This window comes from Orcinus orca, chromosome 6 (assembly GCF_937001465.1).
Source record: "Orcinus orca chromosome 6, mOrcOrc1.1, whole genome shotgun sequence".
Classification (NCBI taxonomy): Eukaryota; Metazoa; Chordata; class Mammalia; order Artiodactyla; family Delphinidae; genus Orcinus; species Orcinus orca.
This window is the reverse complement of record NC_064564.1, coordinates 7,470,188-7,495,303: the sequence shown is the minus strand read 5'-3', so window position 1 is coordinate 7,495,303 and position 25,116 is coordinate 7,470,188. Positions and strand designations below refer to the sequence as shown.

At 39.3% G+C, this 25,116-nt stretch overlaps 1 protein-coding gene across 23 annotated transcripts in view; it reads left to right on the top strand.

Moving 5' to 3' along the window:
- NEK1 (NIMA related kinase 1) overlaps positions 1–25,116 on the top strand; it is a 204,003-nt gene that overhangs the window by 14,052 nt on the left and 164,835 nt on the right. For 22 of the 23 annotated variants that reach the window (XR_007478039.1, XR_007478041.1, XR_007478040.1 and 19 more), the window contains 3 exons: positions 2,890–3,038; positions 3,698–3,794; positions 9,498–9,595. Coding sequence is in view for 20 of the 23 variants with exons in the window: in XM_033403557.2 (XP_033259448.2) it covers positions 2,922–3,038; positions 3,698–3,794; positions 9,498–9,595 (312 nt within the window). In the remaining 3 variants the exon portion in view is untranslated. Of the gene's footprint in view, positions 1–1,067; positions 1,178–2,889; positions 3,039–3,697; positions 3,795–9,497; positions 9,596–25,116 lie in introns of those variants that run through there. The other variant, XM_049711343.1, reaches the window with a different exon arrangement.

Sequence of the window (25,116 nt, the reverse complement as noted above, 5' to 3'; positions counted from 1 at the left end):
CGGCTGGGAGGTTCGGTGGGACAGATAGGGAGCTTCAGAGGCTTGAGAGGACAGTGTGGAAGCCGGCCTGCTGTCCTACAGGGTAGAGAGAGTGCAGCACAGACCGTGTTGGCCATGCCGCTGCACTTTCCAGCCTGTGATGCGCCTGCTGGTGTGTGCAGCAACTGGGTGCTGCAACTCAGGCTTCAGCAGACAGACCCGGGGAGGGACTCAGGTTGGGTGCATGGAGACAGCCCGAGGGGCCTGGAGTGTGGCACAGGACACAACTGGGGGTGCGCACAGCAGGAGCATGGGCCCGCCGTCGGAGCCTGTTGTCAGTGCATAAAGGGAGGGGTGTGGGCCGCCTTAGCAGCCCATTATCAGCATGCTCACAGCGGGCATGGCTCTGGCTGCCGTGGACTTTGTGCAGTTTGTGGGCATGCACACAGAGGTGGGGCTGAAATCAGAGCCAGTCACCGGTCCTCCCACAGCGGGTCCCAGGCTGTGGCTGTGGCGGGCTCTCGTGGTGCTGCGTGGGTTTTGGGACAACTCATGCATGCCTGAGGGACGTCCACGGCGGCCCTGAGGTGGCCCCTGAGGGCAGCACTAGCACTAGTTCACTAACAGTGAAGTCTGTGCGTGTGCACACGGGTGGCATCACAGAGTTGCGTGTCCTGGTGGATAGCTCCTGGGGAGGAGCACACAATGGCTCCTGTCTCCCAGTGCTCCAGGCCCTCACTCCTCATATTGCAGCTTGTAACTGGATCTGGGGGCTTCACCTGTGACAGCTGAGGAGCAGACCCTGTCCCCGACAGGGCTGTGACAACTACAGGGCAGAGAAGAGGCCCCACGCAGTATCTACTGCAGGCTCTGGTCACCACAACACCAGACACACCCCTTAGCAAGGGGACAAGGGCCAGCACACCCTGAGGAAAGACGTGGCAAGCATCCACACTAAAAACAGCCTTCACACCAAAAATATCAGACTCACACAGTCTACACAGGGACACTCCCACATAAAAACAGCCCTGTGAGACCATGATAGATAACTGTTTCTCTTAAATTCTTAGAGTCAGAGAAATTTAACTAAAATGAAAAAGCAGAGGAACTACTCCCAAGTAAAAGAACAAGAGAAATCCCCTGCAGGAACAATGAAACAGACCTCTCCAGTCTACCAGACCCTGATTCAGCAAAGGAGGTAATAAAAATGCTGAAGGAGTTAAGAAAGATTATTGATAGAAATGCAGATCACTGTAACAAGCAACTAGAAACTATAAAGAGGATGCAATGTTTATAGCAGCACTGTTTATAATAGCCAAGACATGGAAGTAACCTAAATGTCCATCGACAGAGGAATGGATAAAGAAGATGTGGTACATATATACAATAGAATATTACTCAGCCATAAAAAAGAATGAAATATGCCATTTGCAGCAACATGGATGGACCTAGAGATTATCATACTAAGTAAAGTAAGACAGAGACAAATATCATAAGATATCACTTATGTGAAATCTAAAAAATGATACAAACGAACTTACTGACAAAAGAGAAATAGACTCACAGACATAGAAAACAAAATTGTGGTTACCAAAGGGGAAACGGGTGGCAGGGACAAATTAAGAGTTTGGGATTAGCAGATACAAGCTACTGTATACAAAATAGATAAACAACAAGAACCTACTGTATAGCACAGGGAACTGTATTCCTAATCCTGTAAACACCTACAGTGGAAGAGAATGTGAAAATATGTATACATGTATCTGGAATACTTTGTTGTGCACCTGAAATTTACACAGTATTGTAATCAACTATACTTCAATTAAAAAACAATAAAGAAGACTATCCCAGTAGAAAATGGACAAAGAACCTGAATGAATAGTTCAAAAGAGAAGAAATGCAACAGTTCAGAAACGTGGAAGAATTTTTCAGATTCATTGGTAAGCAAAGGAGCTTACAAAAAAAAGTGAGACACTGCTTCCCCCCATCCAACATAACGAATAACAGTAAGAACAGATTGTGACACAGTGCTCACTGTGTGTCGGTCACTGTTCTCTAGACATTAATGAAATTGACTAATCCTCCCAGAAGCTCTATAAGCAGGTCCTGTTGTTGGCCACATTGTACAGATGAACAAACTGTGCCACTTAAAGATAAGTAACTTGTCCAAGGTCAAATAGCAAATAAGTGCTAAAGCCAGGATTTAAACCCAGGCTCTCTGACTCTAAGGTTTTAGTGCTCTTTGACTACTACCCTTTATTGCCTCTGAAATATTTTAATAAATAATAACCACTGTTAAAAGAGTACATAGGAACAGGCATTTTTATTCACTGCTGGTCAGAATGCAAGCAAGCTAGTAGGCGTTTCTGTAAGACAAGCAGTGTGTTTGAAAGCTTTAACATGTGCATATTCTTTGAACTCACAGTGTGTACTATGGAAATCTTTATAATGAGTACATAAAAATGTATGTACAGAAATTTAATCTGAAGTTCTTTTATAATAGCAAACACTGTAAACAGCCTAAATGTCTAATAAGAGAGGATTAGGCAAATAACTTTGGGAAATAGTCTTGCTAAGCTTGTGTTCTTATTGCAGGTAGTAAAGTAATGCTGCTAATTAATTAGTTCATGTAGGAAAAGGTTTGCTTCATCCTCCATTAAGTATGTACAGTATTTGACTTTCCAAAGTATTCTTATAAGATTGAAATGTCACTGGTTTTCTCTTTTTAGCTATCTCTAGGTTGCATGACTAAAATTGAGTTAAAGTTTATTTAACCTTCAGTAAAGATTTTATATCTTTTTTTTAAGTAAGCAAATCACTGAGGAATAGAATTTGAATTAAATATTATAATTGTTATAGATGACATGCTTTATTTCTATTAACTGTTACTCTTTTTTTTTTAATATCTAGCCTATCTGTTAAGATGCCTTAGAAAAAGAACCATGGAGAAGTATGTTAGAGTACAGAAGATTGGAGAAGGTTCATTTGGAAAAGCCATTCTTGTTAAATCTATAGAAGATGGCAGACAGTATGTTATCAAAGAAATTAACATCTCAAGTGTAAGTATATTTTTTGTTTGGTCATCCAAGTAGAAGTCTGGTTACAGGAGAGAATTAAAAAATATATGGCAATGCATGACCTAAAGTGAAAGACTGCCGTAATCGCAGAGAGAACCACTAATTTCAAAAGAGTCTGTAAATCCTTTCAGATTTTTTTCTGTGATGTGTGCTCATGTTTATGTGTTTAAAAAAGATACCTCACCTACTGTTCTGTGACTTAATCTGGTTTGAACATCTTAAAATGTTTTTGTTGTATTTGTGCCTTCAACTTATTCTTTTTAACTTCTAGCTATATTTTAGTATTTGGGCTGTGCTTCATTGGTAGCATTATTATTTTTTAAAAAATACTTATTTATTTATTTGGTTGTGCTGGGTCTTAGTTGCGGCAGGCGGGCTCCTTAGTTGCAGCTTGCGGGCTCCTTAGTTGTGGCTTACTGGCTCCTTGTGGCTTGTGGGCTCCTTAGTTGGCGGCATGCGTGTGGCATCTAGCTCCCTGACCAGGGTTTGAACCCAGGCCCCCTGCATTGGGAGAGCGGAGTCTTATCCACTGCGCCACAAGGGAAGTCCCGGTAGCGTTATTTTTAACCACTCTCTTTTTGATGGACTATTATGTTGTTTATTTACTTAATTTACTGTTTTCTTTTTTCCTTCTATTTAAGATGTCCAGTAAAGAAAGGGAAGAATCAAGGAGAGAAGTTGCAGTGCTGGCAAACATGAAGCATCCAAACATTGTCCAGTATAGAGAATCATTTGAAGGTCAGATAAATTTTGCAAGAGCGCTCAAAAGAACTCCTAAGCCTTACGACAACTGTTGTATACTTCCCTTTTAAGGATCTTTTTGTGAATTATTCTCAGGAAGAAAAGTATATCATTTCTGCTTCAATACACATGCATTTTAGACATAGGAGGAACAGTCATTTACACCTTTTTAAACTAAACTTCTTTTAAGTGCTACCACCACTGCCACTGAGAAAATGTTCCGATTTTAGAAAGTATCCTGCTTGAGAGTGTTCTCAGGTTCTTAAAATATTATAAAGTATTGCTGTTTTGGAAATATCTACCATCATATTTGGTAATGCTGGAACTAAGATAAGACAAAGCTTCTCTAAAGGCAGGAAAAGGTGGTTTATTGAAGTCATTCCTATTATCATAAATCTGTCAGTTGCAAAATAGAAAGATAATCTAGATTGAAAGTAAAAGATAGTTTAAATGACCATTTCAGGGTCGCATTACATACCAGTTTCAGCAGCTGAATTAAAGTATCCTTGTTCCCAAATAAACCTGGTATCTAGTAAAGTAGAACATACTTTTAAAAAGTATATGGATCATTAACACCTTACGCCATAAAGTACTCAGTTTATTTATTTTATGATGGCAGTGAAATGAGGCTTTATAGCTCATGTGAAAGAGTACAATGTTAACCGTCTCTTCTTTCTCAGGACCTTGAATTTCCTTTATTTATCTTTCCCTTAGCATCTGTCTTTGTTTCTTCTTTCATCAAGATTTTACTATTTCAAGGTAAAAGGTTTGAATGTATGTCAACACATGTTCTATCAGACGTTTTGTATTTATGTTGAATGCTTCACCTAGAAACATCTGAATGATTCAAAAGGAATAGCACGTTCTTTAAATAAGGTTATATTGTTACTGGCATTTAGTTTTAAAGGAGTAAATGCTCATGGTAAACGTATTCAGGAGTGCAGACATGCATGAACCCCAAGCTCTCTGTTCCTCCCACTCATTCTCATTCCCTAGGGGTAAGCAGTGTGAATAATTCCACATTGATTCCTTCCTGTATTTTCTGTGACCGTGTGGAACAAGCATATGTGTGTAGCCTTTGACGTTTAAAAACAAGTGGGATCGTAAATATGTATGTCTGCATCTAGTTCTTTTCACTTTGTCTCTCATGGGTATCTTTCCATGTCACTGTGTATTGATGCACCCCATTCTTTACAACTTTCTTGTAACATCTGCAGTGTTTTCCATCGGATGCACTTTATGGCTGTATCACACTTTGTTTAGCCTCTTTTCTGTTATGGATACTTAGGTTGTATTTAGTGTTTCACTGTTACAGGTAGTGTTGCACTGGACGTCCTTGTACAGGTGTCTGTGTACTGTGGCAGTCTTTTAGGAGTGGAGTCCTTAGACTAAAGGGCATGAGAGTTCCTTTTTCTCACAAGCTCTCCAACCCTGGCCTATAAGTTCATTCTAAGATTTATAAGAGGTAGTTTCGTCTGGTGATTCTACACATTTGGTATAGAATTTGGTCCCTGTTTCTGCCTCACCTGAGCCATCTTCTCATTTTAATCATGTAGCTCTTTGGACCTCTTAGTTTCTCATAGAGCTTTTGGGAGCTCTGAAACACAAATATTTAATTTTTCTCTAAAATGATTAAAAATAACTTACATATGTGAACATTTTAAATCTCTCAATTTTTAAAAATAAGCAAGTTGGTTAAAAAAGTGAAAATTTTGATGTTATTTTGAATGTCTGCCATGAAAGGTGAGGAAATTAGTGTCTTTACAGTTCCTCCCCACTGATTTTCATTCATCTTGACAGGGTAAAAATATTTAATAATTATCATTTGTTCTGAAATTATATTTCTTAGAGTTGTTTGGCCTTGGTTCTATATTTAGACAGATTCAATTCTTATTGTTAGTTCTTTTATAACTTAGATACCCCTTTCCAGAGATACTTGAATTTATCTCCAACTTTTCTGGATTTCATCAATTTTTTTCATGACGAGCTTATGGATGCTGTATTCCCTCAATGCAGTTACTGTTTGCATTTCTGAGAGTGTCTAACTGATGCTTTTATATGTGAATAAGTATCTTTGATGACCCCTTTTCCCTTACAATCACATTATATCTTCTGGCATTGCATGTTTCTGTAGAAAAGTTTGAGGTCAGCATAAAGCTTCTCCTCTTGAAGGTAATTTACTTTACCTTTCCTCGATGCTCGAAGGATTCTTTCTTTAGAATTGAAATTCACCAGAATATGGCTTAGTATTAATAATTCTGATTCTGTCTCTCTTGGAACATTTTGTACCCTTTCTGCCTGCAGATTCTGGTTTTTCTTTGTTTCAGGAAAGTTTTCATTTCACTGTTTTTAAAGAATCCATATATATCTTAAGATAAGGAAAAATATTCCAAAATTTGTTTGTCATAAAGTTGTCTTAGCTTACAGATGAATTCTTTCTTATAAAGTCTCTTGTGTTACAGGATGTGTTCTCAAATTTTAAAATACATTAAATAACAAAGTGGTTTTGGGGAAGAAAACTTCACTGAGTTAGTTTTGAGTGCTTATAGAGGTCCTCAGGCAGAATCAGTTTTAAAAAGAGGCATCAAAGAAATTTAATACTGATGTCATAATTGCAGATACTATTGTAAGCCTTCTAAAGTCACTTAAAAGGCAGTATGGTTATGTTGTGGCAATCATGCATATGAACTCTCTAGGATGATTTTTTTAAAGTCCCAATCTTATGTGTATGGGAATTAGGACATAGAAAAAATTCCACTGACAACATAAACAGATTTTAAAAGTGCTCTCTTTCAGTTAACTTAAAAGGAAATGAAGATCATGTGTATCGAGAAAACATAGGTGAATCAATAAAAGACATTTATACTGATGACACATGTGAAAAATTTGGATAAAATTGTTTTGTAAAACTGGAGAGTGGGGAGAAAACAGTATTTTCAGGTATATGAATGTATAATTAGATTATATTAAATATTATAATTAGACATTTTTGTCTATATTCCTAACATTTTAAAATTTTTAAAAATTTGATCTTATCATTGAGAAAGTGTTGTGTCACTGTATATTGGGGTATCTGTGTTATATAGTTTTGTTTTCTCTACTGTTATTCATATATTGCTTTCTGTTTTTAGTTGTCTCTAGCTATCACCTTCTAATTGCTTTCATTCTTTCGTTTGTATTTTCCTACAGTCTGTGTTTTTTTGACCTCATAAGTTTGTTTTACTTCTTACTGTTGCAAAAGTAGCTTTTATATCTTTAATGGAAGCTTTTCAGCCTCACTTATGGCGCTTGTGTTGGCATTCACCTTGTTCCCCATTGGTGTTGCCAAAAACTAACTTCTCTATGTAGTTGAAGAAAGCTTTTCTTTGAGGCTAAATTTGGATTGCTTTTTGCTGCAGGTAACAGAAAATCTGGCCAGTATTGGCTTAAGTGAGAAAGATATTTAATGATCTCACCTAACAGGAAGTCTGAAAGATGAGCTGTCCTGTGTATAGGGTGTATATGGCAGCTTAGGCCCTGTCTGATTTCTACTCTGACATCCTTAATAGGCACATTTTTAAGCCTAATGCTGTCTCCTTGTCCTGAGAAGGCGCTTTGCAACTCCAGGCAGCGGCTGCATCCAAAAGATGCCAGAAGAAGGGGCAAGGGCAGCACCAGTAGCTTGCTCTTGTCTGTCCTGTGACCAGACGAGCCAGTGCTTTCTCAGAAGCCACTGTTCAGATTTCCTCTTAGATCTTAGTGACCGATATGGGGTCAGTGACCCCCTCTAACTGTAGGGGAGACTGGGAATTAGGGAATCTGGGATTTTTTTCAGCTTCTCAAGTGAGAGGCGATGAAGGGAGAAAAGTGTTAGAATTACAGGGTTAGCCTGCTAGCAGTGCATTCTTCTCTGAGAGGTCGTGGTTCGTGTCCTCTCTTAAACTCTCGGTCGTTTTCTAACATGCCTTGAGGCTTTGTCACTTGCCTTACAGTCTTTTTGCTTCAATTTCAAGCAGTTTCTAGGTGGTCATTATGTTGGGTTTTTTTGGAGGGTGTTTCTTCAGTACTGTGTGAGCCCATTGGTGATAGGGGTGGTGTCTTATATTTCTGTATCCCTGGCATCTTGTGCAAAGTGCCTGGAACATAGTTGGCGCTCAGATGCTTGAATGATCGAAGGAATACAAAACAGATTAGTATTTCCCTCATGCAGAAAAGACTTTTCTTTTAACCTTACATTTTAACTAGTACTTATCCCAAAATAAATGATAAATGTTTAAACAGCAAAAAATATAGCAGAGCTCAGATATTTTTCTTCAGGATTGCTTCTCCATTTCCTTTCTCAGGTCCTGTTTAACCTTCTCTGTCTCCCTGTCTCTGTGTCTGTTTCTGTCTCTCACACACAGACACACACACCTTTTTAAAAAAACCTTGTAATGGTTTTATTTAATTTTTGCTACATGCAGATGGTACAGAATTCAAAGGTTACATAACAGTAAAAAATTTGCCTTCTGTTTCTAGTTTTGAGTCACCTGTTTTTCCCTCCTGGAGGTACCCACTGTTTTACCACTATCTTGAGTTTCCCTCCAGAAATGTTCTAAGCATTAATAAGCATACATAAATCATAGCACACGGCACTTTTTTTTTTGGCTTTTTGTTTCTCATGCTATGTAAATGGTGACATTCTATACATATTTTTCATAAGTAGTAGATTGTACGGTTTTCTGGGGTTTTTTTTCGCACAGTGATTTCTCACATATATATTTGGATGATCTTTTTGTATCAATTGTAAAGAGTTACACAGATTCTTAATCAGCTCATTCATGTAGGTTCCCAACCCTGGGCACATTGGAAGCAGTGTATACAAGGTGAATGTGAGCACCGCGAGTAACAAGACCACCATCCAATGTGCCGGGAGCAAGGCCATCAGCACAAGGCAGCAAGAGAAGTGAACTCTGGGAAGGCTGTTCCTTAAGCTGTAATAGGTGATCTTGGCCGCTCTTCCTTACCTGGGAAGAAGTGGTGTGGTCTTAGTCCTATGGAAGAGTGAGGGTGGAGAGAAGGATTAGAAGTGTTCTTCTCATCCTGTCTACCACAGGAAGGGTCATGGAAGTCTTTTATCCTGTGGACTGAGGCATACAGGTGATTAGGGAAGTGCCCCATCTTCATGTTCGTTCACAGATTATGTATCACTACAAAGAGAGCTCCAGGAGAGTAGAGACTGTCTCACTGTTGAGTCCTGACAGTTCATCGCAGCATCTGTTATTGTGTTTGTTTAACAGGCAATTAAGTGGATGAAATAAAGCTGGAAAGTAATGGTCAGCTAAAAACCAAGGTTACCCATCTCTGACAAATGATTGGAAAAATGTGATTTTTATAGTTGACGTTTAAGGAAATATATCTACTAAATGAAATCAACTATATCTGTCTGTATTTTGTCCATATTGCAGAGATGTTTATGTCAGTGTGGATAATGGGATGATATATTCTTGGCAGAAAAGTAATTAATGATGGAGTTGCCTGTTAACCCAAGTTACCGCACAGTCTGTACGTCCAGTAAACCTTGACTTTGCACTTCAATTCTTCTGGCTGTGGTTCTGTTTTTAGTTTAGTGGAATGTATTTAATTAATTGCTGCTTTTTAGTAAACCTTTAGGTACCTTTAATGTAGCTATGCTTTTGATGTACATTTTAAAAAATGGACTGTAACATTTATATTTTTTAGAAAATGGCTCTCTCTACATAGTGATGGATTACTGTGAAGGAGGGGATCTGTTTAAACGAATAAATGCCCAGAAAGGCATTTTGTTTCAAGAGGACCAGGTGAGTTAGCACGTGGGAGACTGGCTCTTACTCCGTAAGTGTTGTTGAGAATTCATTCAGCGCTTGTTTGTTTGTACTACGAGTATTAACTGGACGCCTACTCCAGCTCTCGTGACCTCCCTCCTGAGTTCAGGTCCCGTCTCGTTTCCAGAAGTCTGTGGCGATGCTGCTGTGTGTGTCGTATACGTTGTGTCCTGTGTGTGTGTGTGCGTGTGTGTGTGTGTAACTATATTTTTATGCGGGTAGCTGATTGATTACTCTGTATGCTGTCAGTTGACTTACTGCCACCTTATCTTAGAATGTGGCTTTGTCGGTAACTCCAGCTCTAGAAGCCTTGTCCTGCAACTGCGTGAAATCCAGTCTTAGTTTTGAGTTCAAGGATCTCTAAAATATGAGCTATTCTACGTACGCAGTCTTGTTTCCTGTTCCCTAGGGTGCACCCTTTTTCATGGATGTACCAGATATTTATCGCACATTCATTTTGTGGTTGGCACTGGGACACAGGTTTATACCACTCATTCTTCCTGTGTATTTATTCTGATTATTTATTTTATTTTGGTAGTACCTTCTCCTCCGCATCCCTGACTCTCTGTTACTAACATTTTACCATTTTTAAAAAAACTCAGCTCAAGTCCCAGCCTCTTTAGATTTTCCATAGGTACTCTGATTTTCCATGATCTTTTCTTTCTCTGAATTCCTGTTGCATTTCTCATTATCACCCATCCTTAATTTTAATTGCAGGCTATTACGTAGGAGAATGGAGGGAGCTGTATGCTAGGAGTGTTGCATTTGCTGTCTCTTTTAATTCTTAAATCACCCTGTGAGTTAGCGTACTGTAGTTTTCTCTATTTAATAGGTAAGAAATCTAAGGTTAAGTAGCTTGCCCAAAGTCACAGTTGGTGTTTGAACCTACCCCTATCTAACAGCAGAGTTTACAAAATGTTCTTTTTACAAACTTAAATTGTAAAATTATTCAGAGGTTTGGAGATGGAAAGCCGTCTTCCCCTGCCGTTCTGTCCCTGAGATTACCACTGCTTTTGGTTTGGTGTGCTTTCTTTTTCATATTGAACATACACATGTATACACTGAGACATGCGTATTCAGAAATGGGATAGTATACATACCATGCTCTGTCTTGCTTTTGTCGCTTAAAAATTATCTTGATTACATTGACATGTCGGTCCATATAGATCAGTTGTATAAGGTTTTGTTTCGTTTTTTCGGGCACGCCGTATGCGGGATTTTCGTTCCCCAGCCTGGGGTCAAACCCTTGCCCGCCTGCAGTGGAAGCTCGGAGTCCTAACCACTGGACCGCCAGGGAAGTCCCGAGATCAGTTGCATTAGTTTTAAGAGGTGCATTATATTTCATTCCAGCAAAGCCCTTGCTTTGTTTTTTTTCACTTCATACTCATTTCTGCTCCACTCCCCTCTGTCCTTAGGCAGCCCTTCCAATGTCTTTAATCAATATCTCTGTCTATGTCTGCAAAATAGCCATCATTGTTTTGTATACATGTATTTTTAAATGTGTACCTGTTGTATTATATCTCATTCAGTTTTACTTTTCCCCTAAGGACTGTTTCTGATCCATCCGCTTTGCTGTCTGTACATCTGTTGTTTCTAGCTCCGACCTAATAGTCCATGGGATTCCTCCCAGTCTACACTCACCTTCAGTGCATCGTGCACCCTTGTTAATGTACTCTGAATAATGTCACATTAGAGTTGTTTCTCCAAGCAGGTTGTAATTTACTGTAGAGCGGAGGCCCCAGTCTGCTTATGTCAAGGTACTGAGGAAGGCTGCGTCTGTGGTAGCACCGCCTTGGCACAATTCATCAGCTGATTGATAACGTCATACAGATGGGGACTTTGAGGGTCTTGGCAGCAACTTGGAGATATGGTAAGATGAGAGCTTGAGTTAAAAGTACTGTCGAGTAGGGTAGTATCGTATTCCTCAAGCTTTCCTTACCTCACGTTCCACAATTAAGCCTACTAGGCAGAGCCCAAAACTTGGAGTGAGAAGACTTGGGTTTGAGTGCTTGTCCTACTTATCAGCTTGGTAATTACGTTTACAAGTTACTTAACTGCTTTGTGGCTTTACATCCTCACTCAGTAGTAGGGATATTCCTACCAGGTAGCTGACGGTACTGTTGTGGTGAAGGTCAGATAGTAATGTTTGTTTGTGTACAAGGTGCTATTTTTTTATTACAGTTTTATCTGATATATTCCATTGCTTGTGCTTATTTTTATTCTTTTGTCTCTTTTGGACTTTAAAATGCTTGCTGTTAAATTCCGTAACATTATACTGTAAAGTACATTGATAATCTATTGGTTGAGTTTAGTTTAGTTTTTTTTATTAATTAATTAATTTATTTATTTTTGATCTTCGTTGCTACGTGTGGGCTTTCTCTAGTTGTGGCGAGCGGGGGCTACTCTTTGTTGTGGTGCGCAGGCTTCTCATTGCTGTGGCTTCTCTTCTTGCGGAGCACAGGCTCTAGGTGCATGGGCTTCAGTAGTTGTGGCACGTGGGCTCAGTAGTTGTGGCTCGCTGGCTCTGGAGCACAGGCTCAGTAGTTGTGGCGCACGGGCTTAGTTGCTCCACGGCATGTGGGGTCTTCCTGGACCAGGGCTCGAACCTATGTCGCCTGCATTGGCAGGTGGATTATTAACCACTGCGCCACCAGGGAAGCCCTATGGATTTGGTTTTTCTGTTGGATAAATATTCTTAGTACATAACGATATATATGTGTGTGTGTGTACATATATTTTTCTTGTAATCCTAGAAATTATGGAGATTTACTCTAGTTTTTTCGTCCATCTGAGATTATTCCATATAAACAATAAAAATTTGGCAAGTCTTTCTTTTAAGTTAATAGCATTTTTTCCTACCCTTCAAAATGACAAGTTTTGTTAGCCTATTTAAAATGGTAATTATTTACACAAAAACAACCTGCTACTCTCTGAGCTTTGAAGCAGGAAAACAGAGGTCAGAGGCCATTTTTGCTGTAGGCTGTAGGTTGAAATCAGTCTGAGATGGTTTTGTTCCATCTCTAGAATGGGAGTGGGAGCAGAGACGCGTGAGACAAGGAAATTCTCCAACTGCTCAAGCCTTTCTCTTCAGTGATACTTCCTTGTTTGCATCTTTACTAGAAAAAAACCTCGTCAAGTTAGGAAGCAGGCTAAGTCTGTGACTTTTAATCAGTAGTAAACAATGATATGAAGTAAGTACATTCTGCTGAACAATCCTTGAATGGCCTTTCCCGACGTAGATATTAAAAACATGTGCCACTGACTATTTTTGGCTTATTTCTAAGTGTTGGATAAATTTTCTGATAGTCTCGTCTCCTGGTAATTTACAAATGTATGTTCTTTTAAAAGAAAGTCTGGTCTCGTAGGGCTAGCCCTAATATTTAGGTGCAGTCAGAGTGTTAATTAGGCATACAGACTTCCTTGAGTTTGCTCTGAAAATCCAGAGCCTCATAGAATTGAGCAACTATGTAGCTACTAAGGCCACAGAATTGATTTCTGTCCAGAAGTTTTCATAAGGAATCTTAGATTGGACTTTTTAAAATATTATTTGTTCTTCTATCCCAAGGCCAGTAAACCAAGCCCAGTACATTTTCCACCGAATTTCACCTGCAGTACCTATAAATTTGGGTGATTTTCTTTCTTCTTGAGGGTTTTCAGATTTGCCAAGGTTTTTGGCTACTACTAAATGACCTTGCCACCTGTGATGCTGAGACCTTGTAAGTCAGGCAGTAGGCCAGTACCCTGGTGGCACAATTGGCTCTGTGTGTATTTGTGGGCAGCAGGCTTGTCATAACTGATTGAATGAAATTCATCCTCACATAAGACAGTCCAAGTATGGCTTTGGTTGCACAATTGATTTGTGTAGTTATATTCTGGTAAAAAGGAGTGTACATTCTTATTGAACCAATGAAAATTACAATATTCCTGAAAAGTAAAACTCAGTAAAACTATTTCTAAATTCTGAATGGGTCAGTGAGAAGCAGATAATCATTTCAAGATGTTATATTTCAGTCTAGAAAAGCATAATTTACTAAATTGAGGGTAGAGATAGATTAAGAAGAGAAAGAAGAGAACTTCGTATGTTCATTAAGTATAGAAGAATGGAACGTTAACAATATATGTATAATACCAGTTGTATTTCAAACAAATACACATAATTAAATTTCATTTAATTCAGTTCATTCAGTCCTAGTAATTCTTATCATGCTGGGTTTTGGGTGAGTCTGCTTTTATGATGTATATCAGCTTCTGGACTGAAAAAGCCTTAGGAATATTGACTCAGTCCATTGTTTAACGTTAGCAGTGTCAGCTCAGAAGCCTGTACTCAAGAGTGTGTTTTCTGAGGTGTCAGTAGTTTAGTGTTCCTAGTACAGTCTTTTCCAGGAGCCTTCTGGTAATCAAGAAGCAAAGTCCTGTTTGTTAATGAGACTGAAAGGCTGTAGTTAATTTCTTATAGTAACCAGTAATAGAATACAGTTCTCCATAGGGGTATTTGTTACTGGCTTGATGAATATTTTCCCTAAGGGTAAAAACGGACAGCAAAGTCATTGACCAATCTCTGGGACCTCCATAAAGCATGCATTTTCTGAAATATTTATATTAATAATATATATATATATATTTTTTTTGCTGTACGCGGGCCTCTCACTGTTGTGGCCTCTCCCGTTGCGGAGCACAGGCTCCGGACGGGCAGGCTCAGCGGCCATGGCTCACTGGCCCAGCCACTCCATGGCATGTGGGATCTTCCCGGACCGGGGCATGAACCCGTGTCCCCTGCATCGGCAGGCGGACTCTTAACCACTGCGCCACCAGGGAAGCCCAATAATATTTTATGTATACAAACTTAACCTAGAAAATGCTGTGTTGATTTGGTAAGTCTTCCCATGCAGCTCTTATAAAAATGTTGAGCTAACTAATACATATGGTGAGAGGTAGCCTGGAATTTTTATTTTATTTTTTCTAAATTTAGGATCTAATCTTGGGAAGGAAAGATTACAGAGTTGTCAGAGATTTGGTCACTTGATTAAGAGACGGTTTTGGGTACCTGAAAAGCAATATTTGGTTACCTATTTAATCAAAGAGATAAAGTATTTTAAAATAAATACAGATGGAGAAGATTCTGGGAAGATAGTAGAGTAGGAAACACTAGGAATCTGTTTCCCCACCTGTACAACAATACAGTGGCAGAATCTATCTGATGTAACTATTTTGGGTCTCTGGAATCTCTTGAATCTTTGCAACTTCCAGGGGAAGGCTTGGATAGTAAATTGTGGTTAATTTCAGTCAATTTCACCTCTTAGTTAGGTAGCAGGGGCTATTTATCCCCCACATCCCAGCACTGAGACATCCAGTTGTGCACCCATCCCAGAAGCAGCTTGCGTGCACCTTGTGGGAACCAGGGTGGGCAGACAGGTCCCTGTCCTCCACGTATCAGGGGTCTGGGCTCTGATTGTTGATGGCTACTTCAGATCTGGGGGGAAAGAGGTGGGCAGCCATTGTTATTGTTCCTCCCCAATTTGTTGCAAGCCTCTCCCCTTCTGGCTGAAGTGACTTCCAGAGGATTTAAAGGGCCAGCAGCTTTTTCTCCCCGCTACATTTCTCTCTTTTCACCTTTGGGGAGACAGACGTTAAAACTTAAGGCATTCAAAGCAACCATGGACCTGAGGGAAATTAAAAAGTCACCATGGGGCTTCCCTGGTGGCGCAGCAGTTGAGAATCTGCCTGCTAATGCAGGGGGACATGGGTTTGAGCCCTGGTCTGGGATGATCCCACATGCTGCGGAGCAACTGGGCCCGTGAGCCACAACTACTGAGCCTGCGCGTCTGGAGCCTGTGCTCCGCAACAAGAGAGGCCGTGATAGTGAGAGGCCTGCGCGCCGCGATGAAGAGTGACCCCCGCTTGCCACAACTAGAGAAAGCCCTTGCGTAGAAATGAAGACCCAACACAGTAAAAATAAATAAATAAATTCCTACCCCCAACATCTTAAAAAAAAAAAGTCACCATGCATATCCAGAGAAACATGCAGACTCAGAAAAGACCTGAGAGGATTTTAAGTTTGTGCCTCACACTGATCTTGGCTCAGAGACAACGTACAACAATCAACAAAAACAAAAAAAACAGCAAATGTTGGGGAAGGAGAAGAATCTGATTTCCAGAGGTACCGCATTTTTAGATTCAAATGACTACTTTCCACCAAAAAAAAAAAAGAAGAAACAGGAAGGTATAGCTCATTCATAGGAAAAAAAATATAAACTAACAGGAACTGTCCCTGAAAAAGATCTGATGGCGGATCTTGATGGCAGATATACTAGACAAAGAGTTGAAAACAACTGTCTTAAAGAGGCTCAAAGCTAAAAGAAGACATGGAGGAAAAAAAAAAAAAACTATACGAACAAAACAGAAATATCAATAAGGAGATAGAAAATCTAAAAAGAAACCAAAAAAGAAAGTCTGGAGCTGGAAAATACAATAAAATGAAACAATAAATACAATAAAAAAAAACAATAAAATGAAAAATTCATTAGAGAGATTCAAAGGCAGATTTGAACCTTTCCTGAAGAAGAAGACTCAGTGAACTGGAAGCTAGGACAATGGAAATTATTGAGTCTGAGTAACAGAAAGATAAAAGATTGAAGAAAAATGAAGAGAGCTTAAGGGACCTGTGGGACATTGTCACACAGACCAACATGTGCATCATAGGAAGGAGAAGAGGGAGAGAGGGACGGACAGCGTATTTGAAGAGTTAATGGCTGAAAACTTCCCAAATTTGATGAAAGACATGTATATAAACATCCAAGAAACTCAATGAACTCCAAGTAGGATGAACTCAAGGAGACCCACACCCAGAAACACTATAACCTAACAGTTGAAAGCCAGAGAATCTTGAAATCAGCAAGAGGGATGTGGCTTATCACATACAAGGAATTGTCAGTAAGATTTCCGGCAGATTTCTCAGTGGAAACTTTACAGGCCAGGAGAAACTGGGCTGATATATTCAAAGTGCTAAAAGAAAAAAAGCTATCAACCAGGAATCCTATATCTGGCAAAATTGTCCTTCAGAAATGAGAGTCATTTCCAGATAAACAAAAGCTGAAGCTATTTGTTACTACTAGAGTTGCACTGAAAGAAGTGCTAAATGGAGTCTTGCAGATTGAAAGGAAGGGACACTAGACAGTGGCTTGAAGCCATGTGGAGAAATGGAGAGCTCAGTAAAGGTAAATACATGGGCAGTTATAAAAGCTAGAATTGTTACAGCAGTGGTTTGTGACTCCCCTTTTTCTACATGATTTGAGACTAATAAATTTTTTAAAAAGCAATTACTAGTCTAAAAGCTGGTATTATTGTAACTGGTTTGTAACTCCCCATTTTGTTTTTCTACATGATTTAAGAGACTAATGCACTTTAAAAAAATTATTAGTTTTACATTTTGAAACATACAAACAATGATATTATTGTACAAAGATGTAATTTGGTGACATCAGCAACTGAAAGAAGTAGGACAGAGATGTAAAGGAGCAGTATTTTTTTTCTTTTTAAAATTTATTTTATTTATTTATTTTTGGCTGCATTGGGTCTTCATTGCTGCGCGCGGGCTCTCTCTGGTTGCAGCGAGGGGGGGCTGCTCTTCCTTGCAGTGTGTGGGCTTCTCATTTCAGTGGCTTCTCTTGTTGTGGAGCATGGGCTCTAGGCACGTGGGCTTCAGTAGTTGTAGCACGCGGACTCAGTAGTTGTGGCTTGAGGGCTCTAGAGCGCAGACTCAGTAGTTGTGGTGCACGGGCTTAGTTGCTCCGTGGCATGTGGGATCTTCCCTTACCACGGCTCGAACCTGTGTTCCCTGCATTGGCTGGCAGATTCTTAAACACTGCGCCACCAGGGAAACCCAGGAGCAGAGTTTTAATATGTTATTGGAGTTAAGCTGGTAGAAGTCCAAATTAGAGTATTGTAATTTTATGGTATCGAAAGTAATCCCCTTGTTAACACAGAGAAAATAGGTATACACTTTTTGGGTTGACTAAAAAGTGCCTTCAGTTTTTAAGTCAAAATAAAAGACCCATTTTTCATTTTCACCAAGAACTTTATTGAATAACGTATATACCATTTTGTTCCACTACCTTCTGCCATTTTTCAGGCAACTTAATAATTCCATCTTCCCAAAACTTTTTATCTTTTTGAGCAAAGAACTGTTCCAGGTGCCTTTTACATTCTTCCAGGGAATTGAAATTTTTTCATTAAGAGAATTTTGTAAAGACCAAAGTAAATGGAAATCCGCAGGTGCAATGTCTGGTGAATACAGCGGATGAATCAGAACTTCCCAGCCAAGCTGTACAGTTTTTGCCTGATCATCAAAGAAACATGTAATCTTGCGTTATCCTGATGGAAGATTATGCGTTTTCTGTTGACTAATTCTGGACTCCTTTCGTCGAGTGCTGCTTTCAGTTGGTCTAAGTGGGAGCAGTACTTGTTGGAATTAATCATTTGGTTTTTTGGAAGGAGCTCATAATAGACAACTCCCTTCCAATCCCACCATATAAACAATATCACCTTCTTTGGATGAAGACCAGCCTTTGGTGTGGTTGTTGGTGGTTTATTTCGTTTGCCCCACTATCTCTTCTGTTCCACATTATTGTACAGTATCCTCTTTTCATTGCCTGTCACAATTTGTTTTAAAAAACGGAACGTTTTCATTACGTTTAAGTAGTGAAGAATTGCCTGCGGAAATACAGTTAAGAAGGTTTTTTCACTTATCTTACGTGGAACCCAAACATCAAAGCGTTTCACATAACCAAGCTGGTGCAAATGATTTTCAGCACTTGATTTGGATATTCTGAGTATGTCAGCTACCTCCCAGGTGGTGTAATTTGATTGTTCTCAATTAACGTCTCGATTTGATCGCTATCAACTTCATATGGTCTACCTGACAGTGGAGCATCGTCCAGCGAGAAATCTCCATCATAAAACTGTGCAAACTGCTTTTGACATGTCAGAGCACCTTCTCCATACACTGCACAAATCTTTTTTTGCATTTCGGTTGTGTTTTTACCTTCCTGAAATGATAAAACATAATATGCTGAAAATGTTGCTTTTTCTCTTCCATCTTCAATATTAAAATGGCTACACAAAAATTCACCAATTTTGATGTCTTTTTTAATTTTAATTTTATTTTGGCTGCATTGGGTCTTGGGTCTTCGTTGCTGCGCACGGGCTTTCTCTAGTTGTGGCGAGCAGGGGTCTACTCTTTGTTGTGGTGCACGGGCTTCTCATTGCAATGGCTTCTTGTTGCAGAGCATGGGCTCTAGGTGCACAGGCTTCATTAGTTGCAGTATGCGGGCTCAGTAGTTGTGGCTCATGGGCTCTAGAGCGCAAGCTCAGTAGTTGTGGTGCACGGGCTTAGTTGGTCTGATGTGTCTGGGATCTTCCCGGACCAGGGCTCGAACCCGTGTCCCCTGCATTGCAGGCGGATTCTTAACCACTGCGCCACCAGGGAAGTCCCTGATGTCTTTTTTTAAATGCATGCTGATATGACAGCTGTCACATACAATCTAACAAAATTGTTTCAAATGAAGTTAAAGACAGCTAAGTGCTACTAGAGCCATCTTACGGAAAAAAACCAAACGAACCTTTTGGCCAACCCAATATATAAAATGAAATGAGAGGGGCTTTCCTGGTGGCACCATGGTTAAGAATCTGCCTGCTGTGCAGGGGACATGGGTTCGAGCCCTGAGCCAGGAAGATCCCACATGCTGCATAGCAACTAAGCCCGTGTGCCACAACTACTGAGCCTGCGCTCTGGAGCCCGCAAGCCACAACTACTGAGCCTGCGTGCCACAACTACTGAAGCCCGCGTGCCTAGAGCCCCGTGCTCTGGAACAAGAGAAGCCACCGCAATGAGAAGCCTGTGCACCGCAACAAAGAGTAACTCCTGCTTGCCGCAACTAGAGAAAGCCGGTGCACGGCAACAAAGACCCAACACAGCCAAAGATAAATAAATCAATAAATTTTTTTAAAAAAGTAAATGAGAGATGAATTTAAATATTTCACAATACAAATGTCAACTAAGCACAAAGAAGACAGTAATGCAGGAAATAGGGACAAAAGAACCACAAGGCATATAGAAAACAAATAGCAAAGTGACAGAAGTAACCCTCCATATCAGTCATCCTTATAAAAGGAAGGGAATTCTGACATATACTACAGTGGATTGACCTTGAGAACATTATGTTAAGTGAAATAAGCCAGTCACAAAAAGATGAATACTGCATGATTCCATGTGTATGACATACTTAGAGTACTCAAAATCATAGAGACAGAAAGTAGAATAGTGATGTTTAGGGAAGAGGGAATGAGGGGAGTGGGGAGAACTGTTTAACATTTAATGTTTCAGTTTTACAAGATGAAAAGAGTTGTACAGGTGGTGATAGTTGTACAACAATATGAATGTACTTAATACCACTGAAGTATGCACTTAAAAATGGTTAAGGTGGTAAAGTTTGTGTTCTGTGTATTTTACTACAATTAAAAATCTTTTTAAATATACATGAAGGTAATACAATTATAAGGATCCTTAGCACTCTCATAGGTGAGGAAACTTTCTTCAAAAACAGAAACGGTAAAGTCAGTAGAAAGCAGAGAAAACTATCTGGTGGACCTGGGATATCTGGTTTCTGGGCAAATTACACGGAAGTTAAATAGTAAGTAAGCTCTTATAACCTCTTATAGGCGCTCTAAGATCAATTTACGGTTCTATTAGAAAGCCAAGTTCCGTTTTTCCACTACTATAATATTTGGCAGTAAAAGTTTCTCAAAAAATTTTTTACAATGAATAAACATGTTAAAACAGCATACTTCAGTAAATTTTAACACATTTCGTTGCACAAAGAAACCTGAGTTTTGGAGCAGAGAAGGTGGATTGTGGAATTGTTTTAGTACTCTAAGGCAGTCTATAGTAATGGAAATAACACGTACATGTAAAGCTGTAATTCAGACAAGTGTATGATAATTACCATGTGTTTAGTTGGGCTGGCTCAGCATTTTATACCATTGGAATTTGGCAAATAGGGACAAATAGGAACATTCTCTTTTGAGCAAGAGAATGCCATTATCCCAACATTATTTTGTAAATATTAATGTGAGCTAATGTGTACAAGGAAGTGAAGAGGAGGAGCAGTTAGAAGCAGGCCTGTAATTTAATGGCCTTCCCTCCCTCCAGCCTTGATGTAAGACAGGCTGAACTAGACGGACAGACGGAGCACAGACTTGTGCTGTGCCCTCCTCCTCCTCACAACTTCCCTCTGGAACCTCGTGTTCTGTCAGGTTTTGCTTTATCGCCTCCAGGCTGAGTTGGCTGTTGTCCTCTGTGCTGTCAACACTCAGAGCATCACCTCTGCTCTACTTACTCATCTCCCTCCTGGTCTCTGATGTGGGTTAGCAAACTCGGCCCACGTCTTTGTTTGTAAATAAAGTTTTATTTAAACAGTTCATGCTTATTTGTTTGCATATAATCTCTGGCTGCATTTATACTACAGTGGCAAATTTGACTTGGGACAGAGACCATAGGATCTGCAAAACCTAAAATATTTACCCTCTGGCCCTTTACAGAATAAATTTGCTGACTCCTGGTCTGTGAGCTCTTTTATTAACGTTTTTGGCCAGTTCCAGCCCATGTCAGGTACCTTGTTGGTGCTGAATACATTTTTGTCAAATTATAAAGGAGTACAGGTATGGGAAATATGGTAATGAAAAACATTAATCTGTAAAATGAGGCATTGTTGGTTTCTAGCATTTGTCCCAGGTGCTCCAGGTAGACTGTATAACAATAAGACTCAGCTGAGCTGAATTTTCATTTTCTTTTTATACTTTTCCTGACCCCTTCCTGCTGCAGTTAATTGCTTTCTCAGTGCACATTGCTGTTATAAGACTTGTGCATTTTATTAGGTATTTGTCTAAAAGGGTATTTCTACCACTGTATGAACGAACTCGGAGAACTTTATTTAATTTTTCTACTTATAGCGCCTTATGTGAATATGGAAAGGAACTTAAAATTTGTGTAATCCTCAGTAAATATCTACCGAACTGAACCAAGAGGGTTGTTTTTTAAAAAAACATGGGCTTCCCTGGTGGCGCAGTGGTTGAGAGTCTGCCTGCCGATGCAGGGGACACGGGTTCGTGCCCCGGTCCAGGAAGATCCGACATGCCGCAGAGTGGCTAGGCCCGTGAGCCGTGGCCGCTGAGCCTGCGCGTCCAGAGCCTGTTGCTCCACAACGGGAGAGGCCACAACAGTGAGAGGCCCCCGTACCATAAAAAAAAAAGGGGGGGGGAAGTGGGTGTTCTTCTCCCCACTCCCCTCTTTCCTTCGTCCCTAGACATCACTATTCTGTTTTATTAATTTTAAAAAAATTAATTTAAAAATTAATTTTACGTTACATTTTTTGTTTTGTTTTGTTTCTTTGTTTTTGAATTTTATTTTATTTACTTCTTTATACAGTAGGTTCTTATTAGTCATCAATTTTATACACATCAGTGTATACATGTCAATCCCAGTCACCCAATTCATCACACCACCATCCCCACCCCCCCGCAGCTTTCCCCCCTTGATGTCCATACGTCTGTTCTCTACATCTGTGTCTCAACTTCTGCCCTGCAAACTGGTTCATCTGTACCATGTTTCTAGGTTCCACATACATGCGTTAATATACGATATTTTTTTTTCTCTTTCTGACTTACTTCACTCTGTATGACAGTCTCTAGATCCATCCACGTCTCAACAAATGACCCAATTTCGTTCCTTTTTATGGCTGAGTAATATTCCATTGTGTTTATGTACCACATCTTCTTTATCCATTTGTCTGTCGATGGGCATTTAGGTTGCTTCCATGGCCTGGCTGTTGTAAATAGTGCTGCAGTGAACATTGGGGTGCATGTGTCTTTTTGAATTATGGTTTTCTCTGGGCATATGCCCAGTAGTGGGATTGCTGCATCATAAGGTAATTCTATTTTTAGTTTTTTAAGGAACATCCATACTGTTTTCCATAGTGGCTGTATCAATTTACATTCCCACCAACAGTGCAAGAGGGTTCCCTTTTCTCCAACCCTCTCCATCATTTATTGTTTATAGATTTTCTGATGATGCCCATTCTAACTGGTGTGAGGTGATACCTCATTGTAGTTTTGATTTGCATTTCTCTAATAATTGGTGATGTTGAGCCGCTTTTCATTTGCTTCTTGGCCATCTGTATGTCTGCTTTGGAGAAATGTCTATTTAGGTCTTCTGCCCATTTTTGGATTGGGTTGTTTGTTTCTTTAATATTGAGCTGCATGAGCTGTTTATATATTTTGGAGATTAATCCTTTGTCTGTTGATTTGTTTGCAAATATTTTCTCCCATTCTGAGGGTTGTCTTTTCTTGTTTATGGTTTTAAGTTTTAAGGCTTTTAAGTTTCATTAGGTCCCATTTGTTTACTTTTGTTTTTATTTCCATTACTCAACGAGGTGGATCAAAAAAGATCTTGCTGTGATTTATGTCAAAGCGTGTTCTTCCTATGTTTTCCTCTAAGAGTTTTATACTGTCCGGTCTTACATTTAGGTCTCTAATGCATTTTGAGTTTATTTTTGTGTTTGGTGTTACGGAGTATTCTAATTTCATTCTTTTACATGTAGCTGTCCAGTTTTCCCAGCACCACTTATTGAAGAAACTTTTCTGCATTGTATATCCTTGCCTCCTTTGTCATAGATTAGTTGACCATAGGTGTGTGGGTTTATCACTGGGCTTTCTATCTTCTTCCATTGATCTATGTTTCTGTTTTTGTGCTAGTACCATATTGTCTTCATTACTGTAGCTTTGTAGTATAGTCTGAAGTCAGGGAGTCTGATTCCTCCCACTCCATTTTTTTCGCTCAAGATTGCTTTTGCTCTTTGGGGTCTTTTGTGTCTCCATACAAATTTTAAGATTTTTTGTTCTAGTTCTGTAAAAAATGCCATTGGCAATTTGATAGGGATTGCATTGAATCTGTAGATTGCTTTGGGTAGTATAGTCATTTTCACAATATTGATTCTTCCAATGCAAGAACATGGTATATCTCTCCATCCGTTGGTATCATCTTTAATTTCTTTCATCAGTGTCTTGTAGTTTTCTGCATACAGGTCTTTTGTCTCCCTAGGTAGGTTTATTCCTAGGTATTTTATTCTTTTTCTTGCAGTGGTAAATGGGAGTGTTTCCTTAATTTCTCTTTCAGATTTTTCATCATTAGTGTACAGCAGTGCAAGAGATTTCTGTGCATTAATTTTGTATCCTGCAACTTTACCAAATTCATTGATTAGCTCTAGTAGTTCTCTGGTGGCAATCTTAGGATTCTCTATGTATAGTATCATGTCATCTGCCAACAGTGACAGTTTTACTTCTTCTTTTCCAATTTGTATTCCTTCTATTTCTTTTTCTTCTCTGATTGCCGTGGCTAGGACTTCCAAAACTATGTTGAATCATAGTGGTGAGAGTGGACATCCTTGTCTTTTTCCTGATCTTAGAGGAAATGCTTTCAGTTTTTCACCATTGAGAATGATGTTTGCTGTGGGTTTGTCATATATGGCCTTTATTATGTTGAAGTAGGTTCCCTCTATGCCCACTTTCTGGAGCGTTTTTATCATAAATGGGTGTTGAATTTTGTCAAAAACTTTTTCTGCATCTATTAAGATGATCACGTGGTTTTTATTCTTCAATTTGTTAATATAGTATATCACATTGATTCATTTGCGTATATTGAAGAATCCTTGCATCCCTGGGATAAATCCCACTTGATCATGGTGTATGATCCTTTTAATGTGTTGTTGGAATCTGTTTGCTAGTATTTTGTTGAGGATTTTTGCATCTATATTCATCAGTGATATTGGGCTGTAATTTTCTTTTTTTGTAGTATCTTTGCCTGGTTTTGGTATCAGGGTGATGGTGGCCTCATAGAATGAGTTTGGGAGTGTTCCTTCCTCTGCAGTTTTTTGGAAGAGTTTGAGAAGGATGGGTGTTAGCTCTTCTCTAAATGTTTGATAGAATTCACCTGTGAAGCCATCTGGTCCTGGACTTTTGTTTGTTGGAAGATTTTTAATCACAGTTTCAATTTCATTACCTGTGATTGGTCTGTTCATATTTTCTATTTCTTCCTGGTTCAGTCTTGGAAGGTTATAGCTTTCTAAGAATTTGTCCATTTCTTCCAGGTTGTCCATTTTATTGGCATAGAGTTGCTTGTAGTAGTCTCTTAGGATGCTTTGTATTTCTACGATGTATGTTGTAACTTCTCCTTTTTCATTTCTAATTTTATTGATTTGAGTCTTCTCCCTCTTTTTCTTGATGAGTCTGGCTAATGGTTTATCAATTTTGTTTATCTTCTCAAAGAACCAGCTTTTAGTTTTATTGATCTTTGCTATTGTTTTCTTTGTTTCTATTTCATTTATTTCTGATCTGATCTTTACAATTTCTTTCCTTCTGCTAACTTTGGGTTTTGCTTGTTCTTCTTT